At 39.9% G+C, this 23321-nt stretch overlaps 1 protein-coding gene across 5 annotated transcripts in view; it reads right to left on the bottom strand.

Moving 5' to 3' along the window:
* Positions 1-3081: 3081 nt before the first annotated feature.
* The window catches only part of ZZEF1 (zinc finger ZZ-type and EF-hand domain containing 1), a 56203-nt gene continuing 35963 nt past the window's right edge, over positions 3082-23321 (bottom strand). For 3 of the 5 annotated variants that reach the window (XM_082294417.1, XM_082294419.1, XM_082294420.1), the window contains 18 exons: positions 22634-22781; positions 21937-22076; positions 21239-21516; positions 20011-20185; positions 19365-19497; positions 18174-18370; positions 17501-17620; positions 16386-16574; positions 15932-16032; positions 15290-15425; positions 13930-14289; positions 11918-12061; positions 10869-11037; positions 8868-8966; positions 7962-8127; positions 7166-7316; positions 6598-6669; positions 3082-6113 (listed from right to left, as the gene is read on the bottom strand). In XM_082294417.1, the coding sequence (XP_082150543.1) occupies positions 6039-6113; positions 6598-6669; positions 7166-7316; positions 7962-8127; positions 8868-8966; positions 10869-11037; positions 11918-12061; positions 13930-14289; positions 15290-15425; positions 15932-16032; positions 16386-16574; positions 17501-17620; positions 18174-18370; positions 19365-19497; positions 20011-20185; positions 21239-21516; positions 21937-22076; positions 22634-22781 (2853 nt within the window). In that variant the 3' untranslated portion in view covers positions 3082-6038. The remainder of the gene's footprint in view (positions 6114-6597; positions 6670-7165; positions 7317-7961; positions 8128-8867; positions 8967-10868; positions 11038-11917; positions 12062-13929; positions 14290-15289; positions 15426-15931; positions 16033-16385; positions 16575-17500; positions 17621-18173; positions 18371-19364; positions 19498-20010; positions 20186-21238; positions 21517-21936; positions 22077-22633; positions 22782-23321) is intronic. The other 2 variants (XR_014226985.1, XM_082294418.1) reach the window with 2 other exon arrangements.

Below are 23321 nucleotides of genomic sequence, written 5' to 3'. Positions count from 1 at the left end.
CCGAGAAACCATTGACATTTTTGATGAATGAGCTTTCTGTGGGTGGTTGATGTAGAAAAGAAGGTTAAGAAACGCAGACGTGATTTATTCTCAAGCAAGATGATGAGACTAAAGGTCTCCTGACTCAACACTTCTCCTGACTCAAGAATTCATCTTTTTGTTTTGTGCCTTTGCAGATTCTGCTGGATGCAAGGGAAAGCCACACGATTTGTGCACCTCCCATCAACAGCACAGGCTGTTTAGGCTCCAAGGCAACAAAACCAATTTAAAGCCTACCTTTAAAAGCTGAACTAGATGTGCTTAAGATTACACCTTAATTCCATATTTAACTTGATCCAAGACAAGCACAGTGATGAACTGAAGCCCCAGTAAATGTCTACCTACACACGCACATTGAAGTCCTATCATAGATGACTTACTGGAGAGGAAAATCTGCACAGGATGCTTTTGCTGATTAGAAAGTATAAAATCATAAGGAAAAGCATTTCCTGTGATTCCTCCGGTGTTTTGTTGAGTCTTAGAAATGTTATGTGATTGAGGAAGTTAAAACCTTTGGGTGCCTGAAAGGCAGCAAGGTGAGAACGGAGGTCCAGCCCACAACACAAAGGTGTGTAAAAGATCAGAGAATCATGGAATGGGATTGGAAAGGACCTTAAAATCCATCTTCTTCCACACCCTGCCATGGACAGGGACACCTTCCACTGTCCCAGGTTGCTCCAAGCCCCATCCAACCTGGCCTTGGATGCTTCCAGGAATGGGGCAGCCACAGCTTCTCTGGGCACCCTGTGCAAGTGTAAGGGGAATGACTCATTATACAGAGCTAAACAGAATTTAGTGTGGCCTTACCAACACCTCCTGGATGTGATGATCCAGCTGTGAGGAGGTGCCAACAAAGTGTTTTAAAAATTAGCCTCTAAGAGACGATACCACTGACAAACATTTGTAGGCACTTCAATTCACATTTCCTTAGGTTTCATAAAACTGACTTTTCCATGCAACACAAGTTTAAATATTTGTTATTTGCACTGCAAATGTTAAGAAAAAAATTCCAAAATGCAATAAGATTTATGCAGTAAGATTATGGAAAGTCAGACAGTAAAGCGGGGAATGGAAAGAAGAAACCAGCTGAAAAAAAATTCATTGCAGTTGTCAGAAAAGGATTAGTAGGAAAAACTCCCTTGCTCAGCACTTGCAGGGAAAGACCCCATCTTCGACACAGACCAGTTATCCCTTCTCCCCTTCTTTTCCCATGCTCCCTAAACCCAAACATTGATTATTTTTATATTCAAGGAATGGGAAACTCTAAATGCTAAGTACCAGTACAAAACTGCCCAAGATTTCCATCTATTTATCAGGAATGCTTGTGGATGCTTCCAGTTGGAGGAAAAAAGAGTTTGGTTTTTTTTTTTTTTTCTTGAAGTGTTTATTCCTGCATACCCACGTGTGAAGCTGACTGCAGTCTGGACTGGAGCTGGGTACCAGCTTTTTATTATTTGTTCTTTCTTAGGTAAAAATCAGGAAAGATTTTACTGCAGAATAGACCTGATTACATTAGACCTGACCGTCATGGAAAGAATGAGCTTTAATCTTACTTCCTTCACCTCTTACTTAATTTCTTCCTTATTCACAGTGGATTTCTCTCTTATTCACTTGAATCAGGGTTGACTACTTTGCTTTAAATGCAGAGGTGAGGTGGGCCAGACTTCAGTTTCCCCCTACAAATCCCAGTACAGTTCCTGTTTTTCCAGGCCATTTTACCAACAGCCATTCTTTGTTCCAGTTATTATCCAGCCTGACCTCCTGGTCCAGTGCTGAAAACCAACCTCTTTACTTATACCAATGTATTTTCCAACATTTTAGAGCTTTCCTTAAAGGCCAGATCATGCTTTTAGAGGCTCCCCTGGTTGTGGTTTGTCCCCTGGAAACAGGAATGATGCTTGTGCTGGTGCCTCCCCAGCAGACCCAACACAATTCACTTCAGGGGGATTCACCATTGAAAAGGAGAAGAATGAAATAAATTATTGGGCCTTGCTCTGCCCCAGGGTGCCCAGATTTTACAGCAGGGTACTCCAGGGATTTGCAGTCATTCCAGGTTTAAAATGGTAAAAACAGGCAGGTCTTGCCCTCACGTTTGTGAAGGTACAAAACCCACTGGAAACACCAGACCTGAGCTGGGCTGTGAAAATGCAGGGATTGGGCCAGTTCTGTTTTAAACACAGCTCAGCCTTCTCCTAGAAGTAGATTTTTAAAGTCACCCACTTCTAAGCTAACTTGCAGCCTACCTTTGATCTCTTGGAAGAAAAACAGTCTTAATGAACTTGATCTGAAAAGCAGATCCAAAGTGCTATGGATGTGCCCTGTTACATTCCAATGCCTGGCACCACACTGCCTTTCAGAGCAATTACACTGAATTTTTTCACATTTATCAGCTGAAACCTCAAACCTCAGGGAACAATCCTCGCTCTTCCACACCCTCAAATCCCATTATTTATTTGTGTTTAATAAAATTACCTAATTAGACCATTCTCCAAGGAAACAACGTGCAGCTTTAGGCAAATACAGAAAGATGTTGACTTCGACACAGCCCTTTCCTTGAGCCAAACCCAAGGCAAACAACCTTTTCAATTAAACCCACTGGACCAGGTAGGCACAAGCACTTCTGCTAATAAATATCAGTAATTAGAATCAACACCTACCAACACAATCCCAGCTTTACTGGAGACATCTGGGGTCTCCAGATGTGCTTTTCAGGTCCCAAAGTAAATACACACAGGCATTGAAACCACTGGATATCCACGGGAAAACTGAATTTTTAGGGTAAGGCCACTGGAATGTAAACAGCAGGGCCAGAATTTAAGAGATGACTCCAGAAGTCTGGTTCCTGCATAGCTCGATGCAGTATCAGATATTTACCAACCACATGGGGACAGGCAGGTTTGCTTACAGGCATGGAAAATAAGGATTCCTAAGAAAACCCTGGATCTCACTGCAAACTCCAGCATTAAACATTCAGTGAGGAGAGGAGAAAAACAAACAAGAAACAGACACCGTGTTGTACTTTTTTTGATTTTATAGAATTTTTACAATATATTTCTCTTCATTTGCATATTTTACCCACATCTGTAGCTTTCTTTTTACATGTTGAACTGAACTGGAATAAATCTAAAGGTCTGATATATTTTAAACAACTGATAAAAATTGCAAAGTAGTAAACCCGTAAGAAAAGAAATTATAAAACTCTCGTTTTTAAGTGTTTAATGAAAGCAAGTCAAATGTATCATTAGGAACAATATGGTTTGTTTTAAATACATCATAGGTGATTCAGGCAGGACAACTTTTTTAGTTTTTCTTATATTAGGCACATTTTTTTTTCAGCATACCTGTTTTCCAGACAGTTTTATACAATTCAATAGCATCATTCACATCCGCTTGGAACTTCTGCATAATTTTCAAAATGTGATGGATCATGAATATTCATTATTGGTATTCTATTCCTCTTTCTTTAGAGCTACCAGAAGAAAAAAAAAATCAGTGTTTCTTGTCTGTTAAAAAATCCATAATTAATGATTTGAGTTATAAGGCAGCAACAGATTCAGTGTCAACTCAGGTCACAGTCCTTCAGTTCCATCTAGTGGGTAGAAATTATATTTAGTGGACACTGTTCCTAGACAGTTCCTTCAGGGCAAGACGACTGACTCACGAGGCCAGTCACTGCTGGTAGAGTAAGTTGAGTGGTAATGCCTAGCAAGGAATTCTGGCCACTCCTGTGTCATCCTTGCAGCCTTATGTCTTCATCCAGAAAGCAAAAGGACAGTCCAACAGAAAAAAACGTGACTATGACAGAGCTGTGACAGGTTCTATGAATGGTTTATTTACAGTCTTCATCCCTGATGTGAAAAAAGAAAAAGCCTTCTTTGACTGAACAGGCAGATCTCAGCAGCTGCACGGCCCAGCACAGCAGCCCATTGCATATCCCTGATTCCCCAGCCACGGATGCCCACGGAGGCAGTGAATAGGAAGTCCTACTGCTCCAGAAAAGCAATTTCCAAGTGCTCACCTGCCCCACCCATACAACTCCCTGGCATCAGTTTAGGAACGTCTCCTTTTGGTAGAGCAACTCCCGTGGCCAGAATCTGCTCAATTACAAGGTGTGAAGCAGTTGGCTCCCCAGGGATCTCTGACTCCCCTGCAGGGAGGCTGCAAACTCCAACACCTTGCTTGGATGTGGGAACAGAATGATTCGTGCGTTAAAGGTACACCACAACCTTGAAAATTCCCTTCCCATCATGATGTCTTTAAGGAAATCAACTCAGGATGCTCAAGAAGGGCTTTCAGAGCAGCATCTCTCTGCTTCCTTTCAGTCTTTGACAAATACTACACTTTTCCTGAATCCTGGCATTCTCATTTGCTAAGAGAGCCACTCCATTCCTGAAGGCAATGGCTTCAGCATGGTGCTTCTCGTCTTCATTTTTAAGTCTTTCAGGCAGAATACTCATATTCTGATTCAAGCACTTGTTGTGCACTCACCTGGCTGAACAGAAGTCAAAACAAAACTCTACAGCACTAGAGGCCATCAAAAAAAAATCCAAGGGATGTATTACTGCATGTTTCCCTCTCAGAGGGAGATTGGGCCACCCTTAAACTCCAGCCCCACAGCTGACAAGACCATCAGTTCAGAGGACACCCCCCAAAGCAGGGCTCCTGTGCACTGGTATTTAGGCACCACTCAAATTTAAGACAAACAGGGTCAATAAATACATTCCCTCCTGACAAAGCCACTGCTTTATACAACTTGCATTCTCTTACTACTAGAGCTTTTGGCTGCCTTTTTTTTCCATAGTCCAACGTTGGGGCAAAGAAGGGAAGAAGAAAATAATTAGCATTAAAAGTAATCTGAATTAATATTTTACAAGACCAGCTCTACAAACTGTGCAATGGTATACAAAATACACCCCCAAATCTTTCAGTGTTAACTCTTTGGAAAGGGAATAACCAATGTACCTGTGCAGGAAGAAAGCCAATTTATTTCAGCATAGAAAGTCTGCCATTTATTCCATGTTCACTAGGAGGAATGTGGTTATTGCTCTGTAAGATAAGAGTGGATTGATCATTAACCCTACCCTGAGTGCTGGGAGTCTGGGTTCCCAACATTGCCAAGAAGGACCTCCTAAGCCACTAATATTGAAATAACTAAAGGAAAAAAAGCCTTGTGAATAATTTCTTGTAAAGATGCGGTTTTTGAGAAACATGTAAGTTCCCCACGTCTTCATATCACCACTGCCTTGTGACTGAGAGCCAGCCTTTGCTCTCTGCACTACAATAATGGGCTATTTGGAATAATACAATGGAGATAAAGCAAGGTGAGAACAGGTGACCCAGATGGATGAATCAAAGAACAGGAGAAACAAAGCTCTTGCACGAGGATGCTCTGAAACTGGAATCCTTCAACTGCTTTGCAAATCACCCACAATTTCTTTTACAACCTGTAGTTTAGTAAGAATTGAAATCCTTTTCCTTGGGTAGTAGCCTCCAAAGCAAAAATGACAGGATTCAAGTGTGGACCATTTCTGCAGCAGCCTCCAGATTCTGGTTTGCCTGTTTCACTTTGAAGATGTACAACAGATGCTGCTGATGGCATCACCCCGAGTTCAGCAGTACTTTCTGAAGCTGACGCATTCCACGGATCAAGTTTCCTCGGGAGCAGATGATACCAACATGGGGGCCTTCCATTCTCATACTTCAGCTACCTTCTTTCCTTTGCTTCCTCTGAATAAAAAACAATATTGTTCTGTTTACTCTAACATGCTACAATATGTGCATACATAACTGTAGGCGACGCGTGAGTTACTTCAGGATGTGCTTTTTCATTGAAGTGCGCTGTTACTTTTACAAATTCTACATCAAGGTGGAAGGAAGGAAGGCTGCAGAGTGCTCATACACTGAAGCTGAAGGAACTTTTCCTGAACGAAGTTAAGATGTTTGTTCCAATGTCCTATGGACAAACTACTCTATCCCATGCACTCCGGCCTGAGCCAGTATTAAACATTCCAGAAACTTGTTGATTTGTTTGGATAGTTAATGGCAAGGCTGATAGCAGCAATGTTTTTCAGGGCCTAGAAGAGAAAAGGAACAACAAAGTCACACCGAATATTCTCCTCAATCCCAAAGTGTAAAGAAATGCTTGTATGAAACTGAACAGAAATAGAAACCCAGAATCATAGAATGGTTTGGGTTGGGAGGGACCTTAAAGATCATCTCATTCCACTCCCTGCCATGGACAGGGACACCTTCCACCAGACCACATTCCCCCAAACCCCATCCAACCTGGCCTTGGACACTTCCAGGGATGGGGCAACCAGAGATGCTTTGGGCAGCCTGTGCCAGGGCATCACTACCCTCACGGGAAGAATTTCTTTCCAATATCCCAGAAAAGCTTTTGTGCACAGTTCACTCACAACTTTCAGAGGCCTGTCAAGGTACTGTAATGCCCAAGTACATTAATATCTCTTTTATAAACTCCACTGGGCAATGAGAAATTATTCAGTGTCTGCCACAAAGATCACAGACCCACCCAGCCCTGCGGCTGTGCAGTCCTACCTGTGCTGTGCAGCGATGAAGATGATCTTCAGTATTTAAGGCAAGCAAATACTCCTGTAGAGATCCAAGCTCCTGCAGCCAGAAAATATGCAATGAACACCAGTGGTTCTGCCAAAGGTGATATTCTACTAATTAACATGAAAATGCTGATCATTAGAGCAGTCCCTGAGAACCAAAGGTATCAGAACTGCACACCAGACTCTCCTGGACTAGAGCAGTTTGTGATCACAGAAATGAGCTCACAACACTGCTCATATTTAAAGTTCAAAATCAACTCAATGAAAACCACATGCAAATACCTTTAAATTAATTATTAAACCAGCATTCCTCTCAGAATAAACAGTGACTTTAGGGCCTTAATAGTCATGACTATTACTTAAAGTCCCATGATAGATAAGGCAACAGAATTCCCCTCTAATTAGAACTTGCTGCCACACTCCTTAAGAGAAAGTTGTTAATGTTTCTGTAGCTCTGAGGGATAAAGGAAAACTGCAATTAGTGTAACACTGAATTCTCTGTCAATCCCAGCACTGAGGAAAAGAGGGATACAAATACAGGAACTGCTTACAGTAACTCTGTTTTCTGTCACAAAGAAGAGTTCTGCCAGTGCACGATGAAGAGGAAGGAGAATACCAGGCTTGGCTGTATCGTGACATGAATTGTTTTCCATATGGGTGAAAAGCTGCCAAAGTGGCTTCAATAAGGTGAGGTCACAGTCTCTGAAAAAAAAGTAATTTAAATGAAATCGTGATGCAATGGTGAGTAACCACCATGCCCGTTTCTGGGAATGGGGAGGTGGGACAGAAACCAAAACCAAATCAAATTTAAGAGAACAAAACCATGCATTTGTGACAGTTAAAAATAAAAAATAACCACTTTGATAAATACTCTTGCATCTAGAGATACTCATGCCATACATACATAAGCTTAAGGACACATATCCCCTCTAAAACTCAATTACAGGCTTAGTGGTACAACTAAAAACAATAATTTAAAATCTATTTACTTTACAGAGAATCAGAACATCACCAGGTTATTATTTCATCCTTACCTTAATTCTGCAGTGTAACTAATACAAAGAGAATAATTTCTAGAAAATTAATTGAAATCTACCTTCATCCTGTTTTGGGGTGATTTTTCTGTCCTTACAACATTTGAATTCATTGGACTTTTTTAAAGGTCAGGAAAGAAGAGAAAGTAATAAATTTCTGCTACCAAAGCACTGTAAATTGTATCCATCAGGCAAATTAAGAATACCTGCTTCAAATCACAAGGGGTTTTTTGCTTCAAAATAGTATCAGTTTAGTGCCTTTTTGTTGCCCTGCCCTTTGCCATTGGTGCAGGGTGTGGAGCAGTGCACTCACCCCTGGGTGCTGCACTGCACTATCTTCAGGAGCAGGTGGATGGCCTTCAGACGCTGGTGACCCGTCTGGCGACACGCCACCCCCACCTGCCACTCCCAGATTTTGGCCAGTGGGAGGTGAGGAATTACCCTTTCTTCAGACAGCATCTGCTTTAGAATTTCAAACCCTGGAAAAAAGAAAATTCAAACAGCTGTTACATTTTGTAGGGGGACATTCTGTTCACATAGTCAGTTTTCTCCGTACACCAAGTATTGCTCTGGCAAGCCAGAAATATTGAATTAAAATACCAACAAAAATCTGAGACAATTCTGGATTACATCCTGACATGGCAACTCTTTTCTGAGGCAAAACATACATAAAAATTAGAATCATATCCAACATTAATTTTTTGCCCAAATAAGGCAAACAAAACACATATTATGTGATGTGCAATAGAGTTTTGCTGATAGCAAATTATCCACCAGCCTCAATTTCATTCAAAATATTTAAACTCTAAAATAAACTAACAAAACATCTTATGCTAGAAATTAGACCCAGAACCATCCTTTTTTAATGGATAAACACTTTTGAAAAATGCAATTACCATTATTTCTGTTTCCAATTACGGAATCCCAGAGTGTTTACTAAATACTCTTTGTAATTACTATCATATAATGAGATTTTGGATGCAAATTACATTATTATAATTGTAATCTCCAAGTCTCTGTGAAGATTTGTATTTCTGCCCCAAAGCCACAGGAAGTAAGAGACATCAGTTGAGTTTCAACTTGAACAAACCTGATCGTGTTATTTCTAAGACATTGAATGCAAATTCTAAGTCAAGAAAAAGGGATAACCACGAGTTTCTCAAAGCTCAGCAAAATGACTAAAAAAGGCCTTTTTCAAAACATTCTGAGCATCTCTTACCTGTCTGAAACCTTCCCAGATGACCTGCTGTCACCGTAAACTTATAACCCCACTCAGTGTTGCTCATGTCAGAAGTAAATCGGTAGTAGAGTGTGTCTCCTATGTGCAGGGAAGGAAGAAAGCCCACATTACTACCTTCTGAGTTAGTTTTGCCATCTCAAACACAATTTAAATGAAAACTCTGAAATTAATTAATCCTAGATGTCTTCATTCAACAGAGGTGGTCTTTTATTTTTTGGTAACTATGAAACACACAGAATAGGGTGACAAAGAGGAAGCTGAAGCAAAACCCACAATGGTTTCCCCTGTCTAAAGATACTGGATAGGAAGGATAATGTCTTTTAGGAAGAATAATGTCTTTTACATTTTTGACAACTAAATAGAGGAAATTAAAGAAATTCCATATTCTGCACATGTAACTTCACTTTTCCAATTGTGTTATTGGATCAGTTATGATTGATGAAAAAAGAAAAAATTTATGAAAAAAGAACCCCTATATAGGCAGCCAAGTTCTTTACAACAACACTCGAATTCATTGGACAAAAGGTTTAAAATATTTGAAAGTAAAATTTTTTACACATTAGAAAATTAAATTGAACATTTTTACTCTAGGGAAGAAAACTGTTAAACTTAATCACTTAAAACCAGAAGGACTATCAGAACATTTGACCACTTAACAATCAGGCAAAAAAGATTCAAAAGGTTTTTGTCATTGTAGCATCTACACCTTCAGAGATAAATCCTGGTAGTTGGCTGTAATGCTGCACAAAACATCTTCTTACCTACTGTGCTATGTAATATTAGAGCTGTTAAAACTAAAAATACCTTTCTGCCCCATGAAAAAGCCTGTCACCCTGGGACAAGCAGGCTAGTTTTCACTGGGAAGCAGAATTTTCAAAGTTTCATGAACAACAAAAATTTTGAAGACATTTTTTAGGATTTAGAAGGAAATATCTAAAAAAGAATTTCCCTTTTTATCATGAAATGGAGACAATGTTCTCTCCTACTCATAGGAGAAAGCCCTGCAATCAAATTAAAAGCCCAGAAGCCTTTAAATGTCTGTTTTCAGCTAAAACCTGCGGAAATCAAGAGCCTTAACGCAGACAGCCTAGGCTGGAAATGAACTTTCAGAAGGTGAAATTCAAGTTTCACAGCCAAAGCTGCTTTAAACAATGAGCCTCGAAGTTCAGCTCCTTGGCAAACCTCCACAACTATTTGGGGGGAAAAGGAAGACAGAAGTTCACAAAAATCTAAAATATTTCTACAGAACACACATTTGCTTCTAACTAGGACCTTGTAACTCAAAACCAGCACCTTGTAACCCAAACTGGTTTGCTAAGAAAGTTCCTAAATCTCTTTACAGGTGCTGACAGTACTCGAAGTCAAGAGTTTCCTGCAGTGCCCCAGCGCTCAGGGGTTAAAACACTTTAAAATCAGAAGCAGGGGACTGTGCAGTCCTCGAGCTCCCTGGCATTTGCACTGTGCTCTCCCAAATGTGCTCAGAGAATCCAGAGTGCAGCTGGCAGTCAAATCCTGGGTTTTTTCCAGCTGTGCTCTGTGGCACCAGCTGCAGCCAAGGCGTTGGCACTGGTTCTCTCTGCTCAGAGCAGCAGCAGAGCACGGAGACAGAGATAAGCCTATCTTTTTTTTTTTTATTAAAAAATGTGCTTCCTGTGGAAAGTAAGACAAGGCATAAACAATGTAAGTGAGTATCGTGCAGAACAAGGACTGTGCTGGAACAGAACCAAGATCAAATTTGTTTCCAGTGGCTGAGTGCATGCTTTGACTGAGGGCTGGAAAGAAAAGGTCACAGCACAACAACAGATAAGCCACTTTTGAGAAACAAATGCGAGAGTAGCACGTGAGGGCAAACGGAGTGGGACAAGGAAAGGATTGGCTTTTTTCCTACACATCTCAGGAACATCGACATTTAACTCATCAGGAGTTTCTCTCAGGAGTCCCAGCAATATCCTATATAACCTTGAATCAGGGCATATTCACCTGGAAGCTCAAAATCAGTCCATTTCTGTGGAGACCCACTGAAGCTGTGCCGATCCTGCTGGAAATCACTGCTGCTGGACATGAGCAGCTCATCACAGCCCTCCTCTGTGTTACACTGAGAGTCAAACTTGATGGAGAGGTAGATAGCACCAGGAATGTGAACTTTATCCTGAGAAATAAACACAGCAGCTGTGTGTCCTGTCACACTGTACCACCCAGAACCCGCTTAACTTTCACCATACAAACAAGCGAGATATAAAAAAATATTACAGCATCTCCATGAGTAAAAAACTGTTTGATATTTTTACCCAGAGCTAATTTAACAAATGTAAAGCATGGCCTATTGTTCACATTAGCTGTTAAGCATGTAAAATTAATTGCCAGCAATGCTTTCCTTTTTCAAAAGCAGCAATTGTTGCTGATATTGATCTCACTGCCAGAACCTACGGGGTTATACGCATTTTAAAAATAAAAATCAGAAGAGTCAGAGCAGCAGGGAAAATTAAAATTAAAAATCCCAAGACTGCCCAGAGGCAATAATTACTTATGAAACTATATCAGAAAAATGCTTTCAAACAGTATCAAGAAAAGAAAATCAGAAAATCCCCTGTTTGTATCAGAGGAAGAGTCTCAAATGAGAAATACAAGAAAAGACACCACTCCTACTTTCATCTAACAGCACAAGGGAGTAACAGGCCAACTGAAACAAATCTTTGGATGGAAGGATAGATATATCTGATCATTAAGGCCTTGAAACCATTTACAAATCTGATCTACTTCAAATACATGCACAGTAAAACCATGTAAGTTATGCACTTTTCATATGATTGAATTACAACAAATTGAACACGTGATTGAACACGTTTCTTTGCAGGGCAAGGCCTCAGCTATCTGACATCAGCCTTTCTCAAGCAAGACTGAACAGACTTCACAGCTGCTTCAAGCACAGGAGTCCCATAGATACCCATGTGGAACTCTGAGAGGCTTCTGCTCCAACTCCTTGGTGATTTCAGCTTCAAGTCATGCACTGTAATCCATGCCTGCCTTACCTCAAAGTTCGTGTTGTTGTTGTAAGGATGCTGAGATTCCCGCATCTGCACTGCCATCCCTGGCTCCTCCATGAACTGACAGGCTGTCAGGGCCATGGTCCCCAGCATATTCTCCTTACACCCGTGCAGCACTTTCTGGAGAATCTGGGGAGAAGCAACGTCATGTAAATACAATTTACTGTCAAAAGAACATTTACAGCTGTACATGCCGATGGCTGACACGAGTCATGTCCAGCCACACAGTATTTTGCAAGAGGGAATCAATGTACCAGCAAGAAACAAGATAAATTCACAAATGATGCCTATCAAGTGTCATCTCTATAAGCACAGAAGATTTCATTCTGTCCTCTGTTCTGGATCTTTCATTCTTTATTTGATAAAAACATGGCAGATATTGGCTACATCTCTTCCCACAACTGCTAGAATCAAGGCTAATCCATAAAGTAATTAACAGCAAACTAAAGCTGTAATCAAGTAAGATAGACAACTTTGTTAACATACTAAACAGGCACCTTTGCCTTCTGTACCTACAGGTTTTGATTTGAATAGAATATGTCATACATTTTAGCCTTCAAAAATGTACAACTCTGTGCCTAAGAAGAAATGATTAAGTATCGATTAGGTGGCTGAAGTTTTGAAAGCAGCAGATGCACGTTTTCTGCCCTTAAAACCTCCCAAAAATGCCCTTTAATCTGTATCAGGACACACTAAATATAATTCAGAACCACCTGTGTCTCCCCTTTCCTTACTTTTTCAAAGTGCACAAAAGCCCTGAATGGAGAGTTCTGTTACTTGAGGCCCTTTCAGGTCATCAGAGCAACTCATTACATCTCTTCACCTGCCATCTCCTAACTCCTCCTATAAAATCTAATACACCAGCTCAGACCAGCAGGTTCATCTCCAAATCAGCCAAAAACTGATTTCTTGGGAGAAGGAATTTGAAAACCAAAGGCAGCATATAGCAGTTCCCTGAATGCACTCCTTGCCTTGCACTTGCAGAACAGCCTAACACAAAGGCTACACTTTTGCATTTAATATGTCTTAATAGATTTTATTCTATCAGTTCATCCTGCCCTTTTCTGAACCCATTAAAACACCCTGGGGCAACAATTTCCATGACATACTGGGTCAAGAACCTGTTCTTTTGGTTTGTTTTGGACCTGCCACTTATTACCTTAATCTGACACTCCTTTGTTTTCTTACTGGGAGGGCCAGTGAATAATCCTTGCTCTTAGCTTTTGCATGCTATTTACTGCTTTAAATCTACAGAGAAAGAGGAACAGACTTTTCCATTACTCCTTCTCCCTCAATGCCCCACAGGGGAAAGATCCAGAATGAAGAAAATGAGTTGGTTCCTCATACTGAAATTATTCCATGGCTGTAATAACCCCTGCCATTCTTCTCTAGGCCTCTTCCAGTTGTACTGCATCTGTATTTTTTAATGAGATGAGGGAGTCACTGCAGTCCAAAAGACTGCACAGTATTGGTTCAGTGGCATATCAATGCCTTCTGCTTTATTTTTCATTCCTTCTTCAAAGATTCCCAGCACCTGATTTGCTTTGACTGCTGTGAAGCCTTGAGCTGACACTTTCATTACAATATTCTATTGTAATTCCAAGATCACTTCCACCACCAGCTCATCAGTGGAGTAGCAGGTATTACAATATACACATTGAGATCTAAGTAAAAGCAGCTTTTAAAAGGCACTGCCTATTTTACCAATTTCTCTAGATTACCATCTAGATTGCCTATTTTCAAAACAGACTGCCTATTTTACCAATTTCTCTTTCATAACTGAAAGAGCTCTCTCCACAGAGCTAGTTTTTCCATTTTCTGTTAACAAGATCAGCACATCAAGACACTGACAGATTCCAACTGGTTTTTCAGAACTAATTTAAATTTTGGAGTTTCAATTTAGTTAAAAAAAAGGAACTTCAAGTATTTTTGTTAGTCAGAGTCTCATGGCATGTAGGCACAGGTTTTGCTCACATGTCTAAGTGAAATCCACTTACTCTTTCCCACAGCTGCTTCTCCTCTAGCTGCATCAGCATGTCCAGGATGTATGTCATATGGGCTGGGCCACTGAGGTCTAGGATTTCCTCATTTATTGCCACATCATCAGGCCACTCAGCTAACAAGGATGCCAGCACATGCCTGGCATACAGAACTGCAATTGCCTCATTCACACGATACAGGTAGTCCCTCACAGCCTTTTTACTCCTGGAGTCCAGCTCCTTGTGCAGGAGAATGGAACTCTTGGTGCGTCGCTGCTTGGCATAGCTGAGCTGCAGGTCACTCTCTGTGTTGGTGATGAGTTTCTGGGCAACAGGATTGGTTTCTTCTGTTGCTTTATCACAGAGTACAGGCTTTGACTGCAAGAAGAGAAATGCAAGTTTGAAAACAGGCTGTCAATAATTTACTGCCTTATGTTTGGATATCTGACCAGTCAAACTGCGAGCTGAATTTACAGATGGATTTTCCAAAAAACCCACAAAAGTGGGATCTCTCACACAGCTAGAGGGACATATTTCCTGAGAAACACTGTTTATGTCAGCAGACCTCACTATACACTGATGCATTTGTGGAAACAGCAGTTAGAATTCTAACCAGAAGTGTTAGCTGAAGCTGACCTACAGAGGCAAAGCTAACCACTTGCCATGAAATGAGGCAAGTTGGGAGGGACTTTTGGAGATCACTTGGTCCAAATTTGACTTAAGGCTGAGATAACTTCAAAATCAGGGTATTGTCCAGTTAAGTTTGGATTATTTCCAGGAGTGCGTATTTCACAGCCTGTGCAGAAGCTGTTGAAAGGCCTATTTTTTTTTCTTATAATTATGTGAAACTGCTTCAGGAAGCTCCTTGCCCTTAGCTGTACAACTGATAAACAGCTGTGCTGGTGACACCACACGGCCAGGAACGAGCCCCCAAAATAAAGCAGAGCTGTGGGACCCTGCTATTGAATGCAAAACCTAAAGCTTGTGAGTGTAGTGTCTGTCTGCAAGAAAAATTCATTGCTTCCTTGTTCTGCTGAACTTACTGTAAGATAACAATGATATGCTGAAACAGTAGCATGGCATAAGCTTACAGCAATGAGATACAATCTCTCTTGTGTAAGGGGAGGAAATTACAGCCTGCAATCACAATTTGTTCTTCTGACCTGGGAATCAAGTTCTTTCTCTTCCTTAAGGAAGGAATAACAAGGAAGAAATACTTGCTTCTTGTACCTGCTCACTCATTTTGACATAAAACATTGGTAACAGATTATTTCAGATGTTTAAAAAGATTTCTCAGGTTTGAAGTTACTAAACAGAAGCTACTCAATGCCAAAAGTCATTATTTCCCAATTGCTCCTGTTTGTAGAGATGTCCATACCAAACAGGGTAAGATGATCATATCTGTATCCACTGCCTTGGAACTCTGTTCCTCCAGCCTCAAGCGTTTGCTGGGCTGCCACTTCTGAGCCAACGTCCGGATCCTCTCATCCGTTGTGATTACATCCCCATCAAACCTTAACAGAGGCAAAAGAAAATCAAAAATACACAAATGTGTTTCCAAAGTAATGCAAACTCAATTAGGGCAATTAAATGCAAATTAAATCTTCCCACCTTCTGTTTTGGAAGGATTAAACTCTACCTATTTTTATCAAGTTAACTTGTTCTAACAAGCCAAAGGATTTAAATGTTACAAAATCACTCATTTCTGTGAGGACATGGTGTCTCTGTGAGATGCTTTGAGTACTAGAAGCCACATGTGAGCTCTTGACTCTTCCTCAGTTCACAGAACTCAGAGCCATAGCAGCTCTTGATATGGGAGCTACCACATAAAGAAGAGCATGTGATGTGTTTCAGAAGATGCTGAGTTGCTTCCATAAATACAACTTAGCAGGAGTTTATTTCCTTACTTTTTTAAACATGAAAACCAAATCTTATCCTTGGAAGAATTCCTATTCAACACCTAGAGGATTTTAGATTTTCACCCACCACTGTTCCTCTGCAGCACCCAGACTCTCCATACCTCTTTTGAACTTCCAGGAAAAAAGAATCTGTTCTTTTCATCTGCAACTCATACATGGCTCGAAGAATATGGAGAGGTGCATTAAGTGCATCGTGTGTCATCTGAGCAAGGAGCAAAAAGAAATGAAAAAAAAAACCAAACCGCATTAGATGGGGAAAAGAAAGATGAGTTTCTTTAAGGATGACCTAGGCATTATTCTCCACTTTGTAGGTAGAGAATTAATGAATTTAATATCTGCATTAGCAATAATGAGAAGCAATTTAGCAACATACTGTATAATGATTTTGTAGCATTCATTAGTAGTTCTATTTTATTTTCTTTAAAGAACGATGCATTGAAATCATAGACCCATATTCTGTAAATCTAGAAGAAAAACAACCATATGAACTACCAAATGTTTTATGTAACTAGCAAATGCTCATTTACCCACAAGGAGGTAAAGTAATTTAAATACCAAGAAGCATATTTTGGTGGCTTCGTCCAGGCCCTCCAGAGGATCAAGTTTATTCTGCTCTAAATCAACAGGACCAACAACAGGCTGCTCCACATCTTGATCTTGTTCCCTGTCTTCCAGTTCAGTATCCTCCTGTTCAGCCAGGGAACTGATATCTTGCTTTGAGGAATACAGCATTATTGACAAAATCTACACAGAAAAAAAGGTAGCATATGGTGTGAGACCTGTAGGTATGATTAGTTTATTTGCAATCAGCATTTTAGAAGAACGTTATCAGAACTGGACAGTGGTTAACACATGCTATTTTACAAAGAAGCAACACCTAAAAAGAGAAAACAACCCCCAAAACACAAACCAAAACCATTTCCCACTTCACTAATGAGTTACACCTTCCATGCTGCTGCAAAGACAACTTCAGTGATTAGCTGAAAGTGCAGAGAAAGTTGAGAAAATAATTTTTTAACCATTTCAGTACATCAAAGATTTGAAGATTCCCAGACAAAACCAGAGCAAAGGTAACCATCACCAAAATGCCACTAATGCCCCTACATACCCTTCTCCTTTGAAAACAGCCCTTTGGCTTCAGCATAGTCCTAAATATGAATTAACACAACTCCTGCCTAAGATAAAACACAGCTAATAGTTGAACCACACTTACCTTTCAGCAATTAACAACTACTGTGAAAGAATATGCCCACATGTGCATTGATCTCCCCACCTGCACTGCAGCAAAACCTTGTGCAAATCATGCTTTTCATTGATATTTTCTAAATTGAAGAATGGAATTTTCAAGAACAATCTAAATAAAATCCATAAAACAATCTGAGTAGGTGAGTAATGTCTCATCTGCAAATTTTTTTCCAAATAAAATCAGATTAGTGGAAAACCAGTTCCTGTTTCAAAGAATTTAGACTATTATCTACATGATTATGATGGGCAGAAGGAGGCAGATTCAGGGACACAGTTAAGTGAACATTTTTTAAATTAGAGATAATTAATTAATTAATTAATTAGATATAATATTGAGTGTTTCTTCCCAGGAGGGCAGTGCACTGCTATAACCTTTCAGGCCACTGTGTGAAGCCTGATTTTTTACAAAATGTCACTTTTCTTACCTCCAAGTCTCGGAGAAGCCAAGTCTTACTGAAGCCAGTTCCTTTGCTACACTTCTTCACTAGAAGTTTGAGTAAACCAGACTGCAGAAAGGCAGCTTGGATCTCCTTAAATCCATGAATCTGCACACATAGACACACACACAAATAAAGAACTAAGTAAGGAACAATGCATCACAGTGCCTGCAAGGCACACAGCCTCGGGTGAATTTCCTGCCCAGATGAACTACACGGGGAATCTTTTTCTTTCATTTCCCTAAAATAAAAATCCCCACTTCAAATCCCTTAGGGGTATCATCTATGACATGCACAGAGTGGTAACTATCTGTTCTGATCTGACAGTCCAAAAAAAAAAAACAAAACAAAAACTTCAGGAGTGAGAGAAGTGAACTTCACTCCATAAAACGTTACCTCTACAAATTTCTTCCTGCACTCTCCTGAATGGCTGGCCCCCATAGAGGAGAAGCAAAACAGCTTCCAGCTCAGACTCACAAAAGCTATTTAAAGCCCAACAACAACATTTTCAGCTCCCTAAAGACTGGGCAGAAAGGGATCCAGCTGTGAGAGAAATACCCTTGTGGTAATTCCCCAGTGTGCTCAGTCAATACCCAAGCTCCTGTAGCACAGGGTAGAACATCAGTTTTTATTTCTCTATCATATTTTATGTGCCAGGTACCTTCAGAGTTCTGTAAAGGCCCTTCAGAGCGAGAGACAAGACCCAAGTTGTTTCCACTGCCTCAGCATAGCTACTGTCCATGCTGGTCTGCAGGAGGTGGGTGGAGATGAGGACAAAGTGCTGCAGGTACTGTCTCAGCTGGGTCTGGGAGTCACTGCCTTCTTGCCCACATTTCTGAATCAACTGATAGTCTTTCACTACAAGAGAGAGAAAATACAATTCACTTGGTTGACTTCAAAATGTTGTGGAGTCATCTCTTAGATATGAGTAGGTTGAGACATGAGACATCCTTACATCAATTATGTTCTAATAAAGGTCTTATACAAAAATTATCTCAGATTCCCTGAACAGTCAAGAAAGTATCTCATTTTTCAGTACAAGTTTCTTAACATCTATTCCCATGTCACTTCTGGCAACAACACATATTTGCAGGTTAGCAGTACAGCATGCAAAGCAGCCCATGTTGTATTTTACCATTCAAATGGGGAAAATTCTGACCTGCAATTGATATGATGAAATAAATATTGCTGACCTTACTGTTTAAAATGTCAACAGTTAAACAAAAAGAAAAGCTTTTATATTCAAATCTTCCTTCAATATCAAAAAGCAGTTTAGTCTGTTGATTTTTCCAAATGTCTTTTACACAACTTCAGTAGTCAAATCTTAGGACAACCTTTGCTTTGTTAACTTCACAATATTAGGTCATACAAAACAAAAAGCCCTTGCTCCTAAAAATCCAACTGATTTGTTTTATATTAAATATTTCACTTGGTCTCAAATTTTAGGGATAGCCATACTGTTTTTAAACTAGCAATTATTTTACAACATTAAGCACACGTTTGTAAAGGGTAAGACACAAGCAGTACATAAATATTGAAACAGAAACAACTGCTTCATCAAAAGCCTATTTCTGAGATTTCTCAGTTACCAGAATGGTCTCAACAGTTTTCTAAATCCTTTTCTGAATAAAGATAATTGAAATAATTACTGCAGAAGCTTCGCAATTTGGCAGTGACTTGCAAGCAGAATTTGGTAACCTATGAGCAGAAAGTCAGGCAACTTACTAATAATGGAATTCAAACTCTGCAGACCTGCACAGAGTGGTCTAGTTAACATTTGCTTTTGAGTATCCATAACAAACTGTAAGGAAATACTCTGTGATTCTCTGATAAAACAAAAATGTCACAGAACCTGTTTTTCTCTTTCGGGTTTTGATGTCTACAACCACTGCCCTGTTTTTCTCAGTGAAGTGCTTCAGGATGATCACGTTATGAGGCTCATTAGCATTATCCATGTACACAGAACGAGTGCCCATACACAGCACCTGAAATGGCAGCAGAACTTCAGTTAGGATTTGGAACACTTACTTACAAATACACAGCCATGTCTTATATTGGTTATATTTGCTTATTTTTGGTATTGTATTTTTTAGCTGAACCATTGCTTGCTGCCAGGTATTTGCTGATCTTTAGAAAATGGCAGTTCGAGTCTATAGAAGAAAGGCCTACAACAACCAACTTAATGTTACATAGGCAATGTATCAGTTATGAACATCAAGATGGAGAATGGATTGTTTTGCTTGTACAAAAGTCCTTTTTGATACTCAAAGCTGGTTTGCTTGTAGCAGTTATAAAGAAATGCCAGGCAAAACCAGCTCATTATTCCTCATTAGAGCGACGTTAATTGTGCACAAGCGAAAAGATGCAAACTCTGACACACACCAGGTTTTGAGAGTTTATACAGGGTGTCCCCAATTGATGGAATCTGTAGTATTTAGAAAGAGACACCTAAAAGCTTTAACCAATTTCGTTTCCTTTAAGACTGACAGGCCACTTACCTCAGGAAAGCCAACCAGCACCAACAAAGTGAAGATGTTGGTGTGCTTTAGCTGGAAGGGCAGCTGCTTAATGCAGTGGTCAGTGAAAGCAGCGATCACATCGTGCCACTGCGCAGAGGCGTTCAGAGAGCGAAGGATGTCAGCCATGGAGCTCGCCCAGTCCAGACCTACACGACTGCAAAGCAAGAGTAGGCTGCATTAGGAGGGCTGACTGCAGACTTACCTGAAGCCATTTTTCCTCAAGACAGCATATCACTGGTAATCTGGCTCAGCTGCAGCTTTCAAATCATTAGGGAACTGTTTTTCTAAATACTTGAAGCTTTCATGCCAGCTGACACATGAATTCTGCTTTGTTTGCCATAGAGCATAAATACTATTCTGTTTTCTGAGAGCACTTACAGTCCCAAATCAAAGTGTGCCTGAACATTGCCACTGTTAATTCTCAGTTTTAGTTTAGAATTCAGAAGTTTCTGTTTGCATGGCAGCAAGAGGTTTATTTCCCATGTATGTGACTACCTGCTTACTCTGTGGATCACACAAATAACCTACAGGGACTGGTCTCCTCACACTAAAGTTAGTTTTTGAGAAAATCCTTTCCCTCAGCTTATGATCTGGATATTCTGCCTTTAAATTTCATATGCTTTTCTATTTGTTTATGAACCCCCCCCGTAAAACACAGCTACAATAAAAAATAAGTCACATTTAATGGGCATGACATTAATCTCAGAATGCTCGAGTGCTTTCTCAGGATCTTCAAAATCTGTCCCTCCCTGATGTTTCCAGTGCTATTTTGCTATAAAAAACCCTTTCTCTCAAATACTCTCAGACAGAAGGGCCACATCCAGAACTCAGCACTGGTGATAGTTACGTGACACACCCTCGTCCTTTCCCAAGTTACACAAGGGATTTGTAACTATGTGAGAGAAATAATGTCACACAAAAAATAAAGGACTGTATTTTTGGTTTTCCTCGTAGTTTTCAAATCTCACTTCCTCCTCCATGACATGCTGTGTAGGTAAGCACTGGAAATCAGGCCACTCTTCAGCAGCCAGCCTTCTTCTGGAAGGAAATTAAGATTCCCACTGCAACAAGGGCTGCAGATGGTAAGCTCCTCCATGACCAGGGTACAGGTTTAATTACCTTTCTATTAAAAAGCCTCTATGCACAAGGCACACATGAAAACAACTGTTCAGCAGAGATTAACTAATTGGGTTAAGGTAAGAAGCACCTGTCTAAACACACAGCTCCCAGACTGAACAGAAGATGAGTTGTCTTCCATCCTTCTGGCACTGTAGACCCATCTCCTGGTACAAACAAATTATGTTTGGCTGAAAGGATTTTAGTCACAGCAGCATCCACTTCTGCAGGCATAAGCCTGAGGATTAACTGGCCCAGAAGTCCCAAGGTTAAATGATAAGTTTCATTCAGGTGGCCAGCATTTGAGATTACAACATGAAACATCAGTGGAAGTATTTGCTCCAGGTTGATCAGAGACATTGTGGAGCCCTGTGGAGAGAGAAAAATCTCAGTGAGGCAGGGAAAGAAAACAAGATTTTTAGTCAAAGTCAGCACATGCAAAAGCTTCTGTTCTAAAGGTCTTTCAAATGGGACAAAAGGAATGAGAGACTATGTTCCTGCTTTGGTTACTGGCCTGTTAGTGTGACCTGACATGTGAAGCTAAACTGAAGATTTAAACTCTGCTGAACAGTTAGGACACTACCTCACAGATAGAAAAATTCCCTTCCCTCTCCTCCACCCAGAAACAAGCCCTTACACTCCTTAGTGATGTCAGTGTCTGATGACATTCTAATTCACAGTTCCTAACATGTAAACAAGGGCCCATATCCCACATTTAATTCCTATGAATTTTATTCATGTTATTTGTGCACCTAGAAAACTACCCAGATGGAAGTAAAAAGAACTAACTGATTTGAAAGGTGGTAACATAGCTGCCAGCAATCCCAGAATCCTCTTCTGAGAGCATTCAGCAAAAACTTGTTCCTGGCTCTGTATTAAAACCTTCTCTGTTGGCTTTTGGGCCAAATCCTCTGAGAGGGAGTCACCTGCTTTTAAATAAAAACAAAAGAAGAAAATCCCCTAAGTGACATCAAAAATAAAAGAAATAAGTGATAGCTTAATTTTTATAATCCAAATCTAGAAATAAATAGAAATTATCAAAAGAAATATTACAACTTGAAAATAAAGTCTTTATAAAAGTGTAGGGAAGACAGAAGGCAAAGAAATTTATACCATCTAGTAAAAACATATAAAAGACAGTGCTACAGACAGATCCATTTAACTATCATAATTCTTACAATCCCAGTCTTTAACAGGATAACACAATTTCTGCTTCCAAGTGCATCAGAACACACAAATGCTATGTTAGCCCAACAAGAATGATAATCTCTGTAGATGGATAAATATTTGTGGAAATCTACTCCGATTCCCAGACTCCTCCAAACCAACTGCAAGGCAGTTGTTCAAAGCAATGTCTGGCAGGTTTTCACAAAGCAGACAGACATTTGAAAATACACAAAACTGGATTAGGAATAAAAAGGACAGCTGTTTGTTTGCAGATGAATGGATATTTCTGTAACAGGGAAAATGAAAAATCATTTTTTACCTGTTGGAGGAACATTCCTATCCACAGACAAGTCTGACTCTTGTCTCACAACAGCTTTCTTTGCAGAGATAGCTTTGATTTCAATTTCTTGTTTTCCTACTTTATCTTCTGGAGGAGACTGGATTTCCTTGTGAGTATCTCCTTTCCCCTAAAAATAAAACAAAAATACTAAAAGATTAAAACAAAATTTAATACCTGCAGGAACAAACACAGAAAGAAGTCAGTCATCTGCACTTGACAAACATTTTCCTTTGAGTATCAAAACATTTTACTGAAGAATTTATTGATGTATTCATGTCTTAAGCTTCCATACAATTAAATTATGGTTTTATATTTTGCTCATATCTCTCTGCATAAAATTATTACACTACAATAGTTTTGAACACTGTATATAAGTGTAGGAAAGTCATTCTCCTACTTAACAGTGCTAACAACCAGGGGAAATGACAGCTCTTTCACAAAGAATGAGACATGCTCCTCTCCCCCAACACTTTTTTGAATCAGTTCAGAACAAGAAGTTTTTGATCAGCCAGATCTAATGAAAAAGACAACTGTCCCTTGCCCCTCAACTTTTACCCATAAATGAAATCATTACTATTCCTTATTTCAGTCCCCCATTCAGAATAGGCTGCTTGAACATCTGAAGATGCCTAATACCAGATCACATATCTGATATCAGTGGTTCTGG

This window comes from Coloeus monedula (genome assembly GCF_965178545.1).
Source record: "Coloeus monedula genome assembly, chromosome: 20".
Classification (NCBI taxonomy): domain Eukaryota; kingdom Metazoa; phylum Chordata; class Aves; order Passeriformes; family Corvidae; genus Coloeus; species Coloeus monedula.
This window is presented reverse-complemented; position numbering and strand designations above follow the sequence as displayed.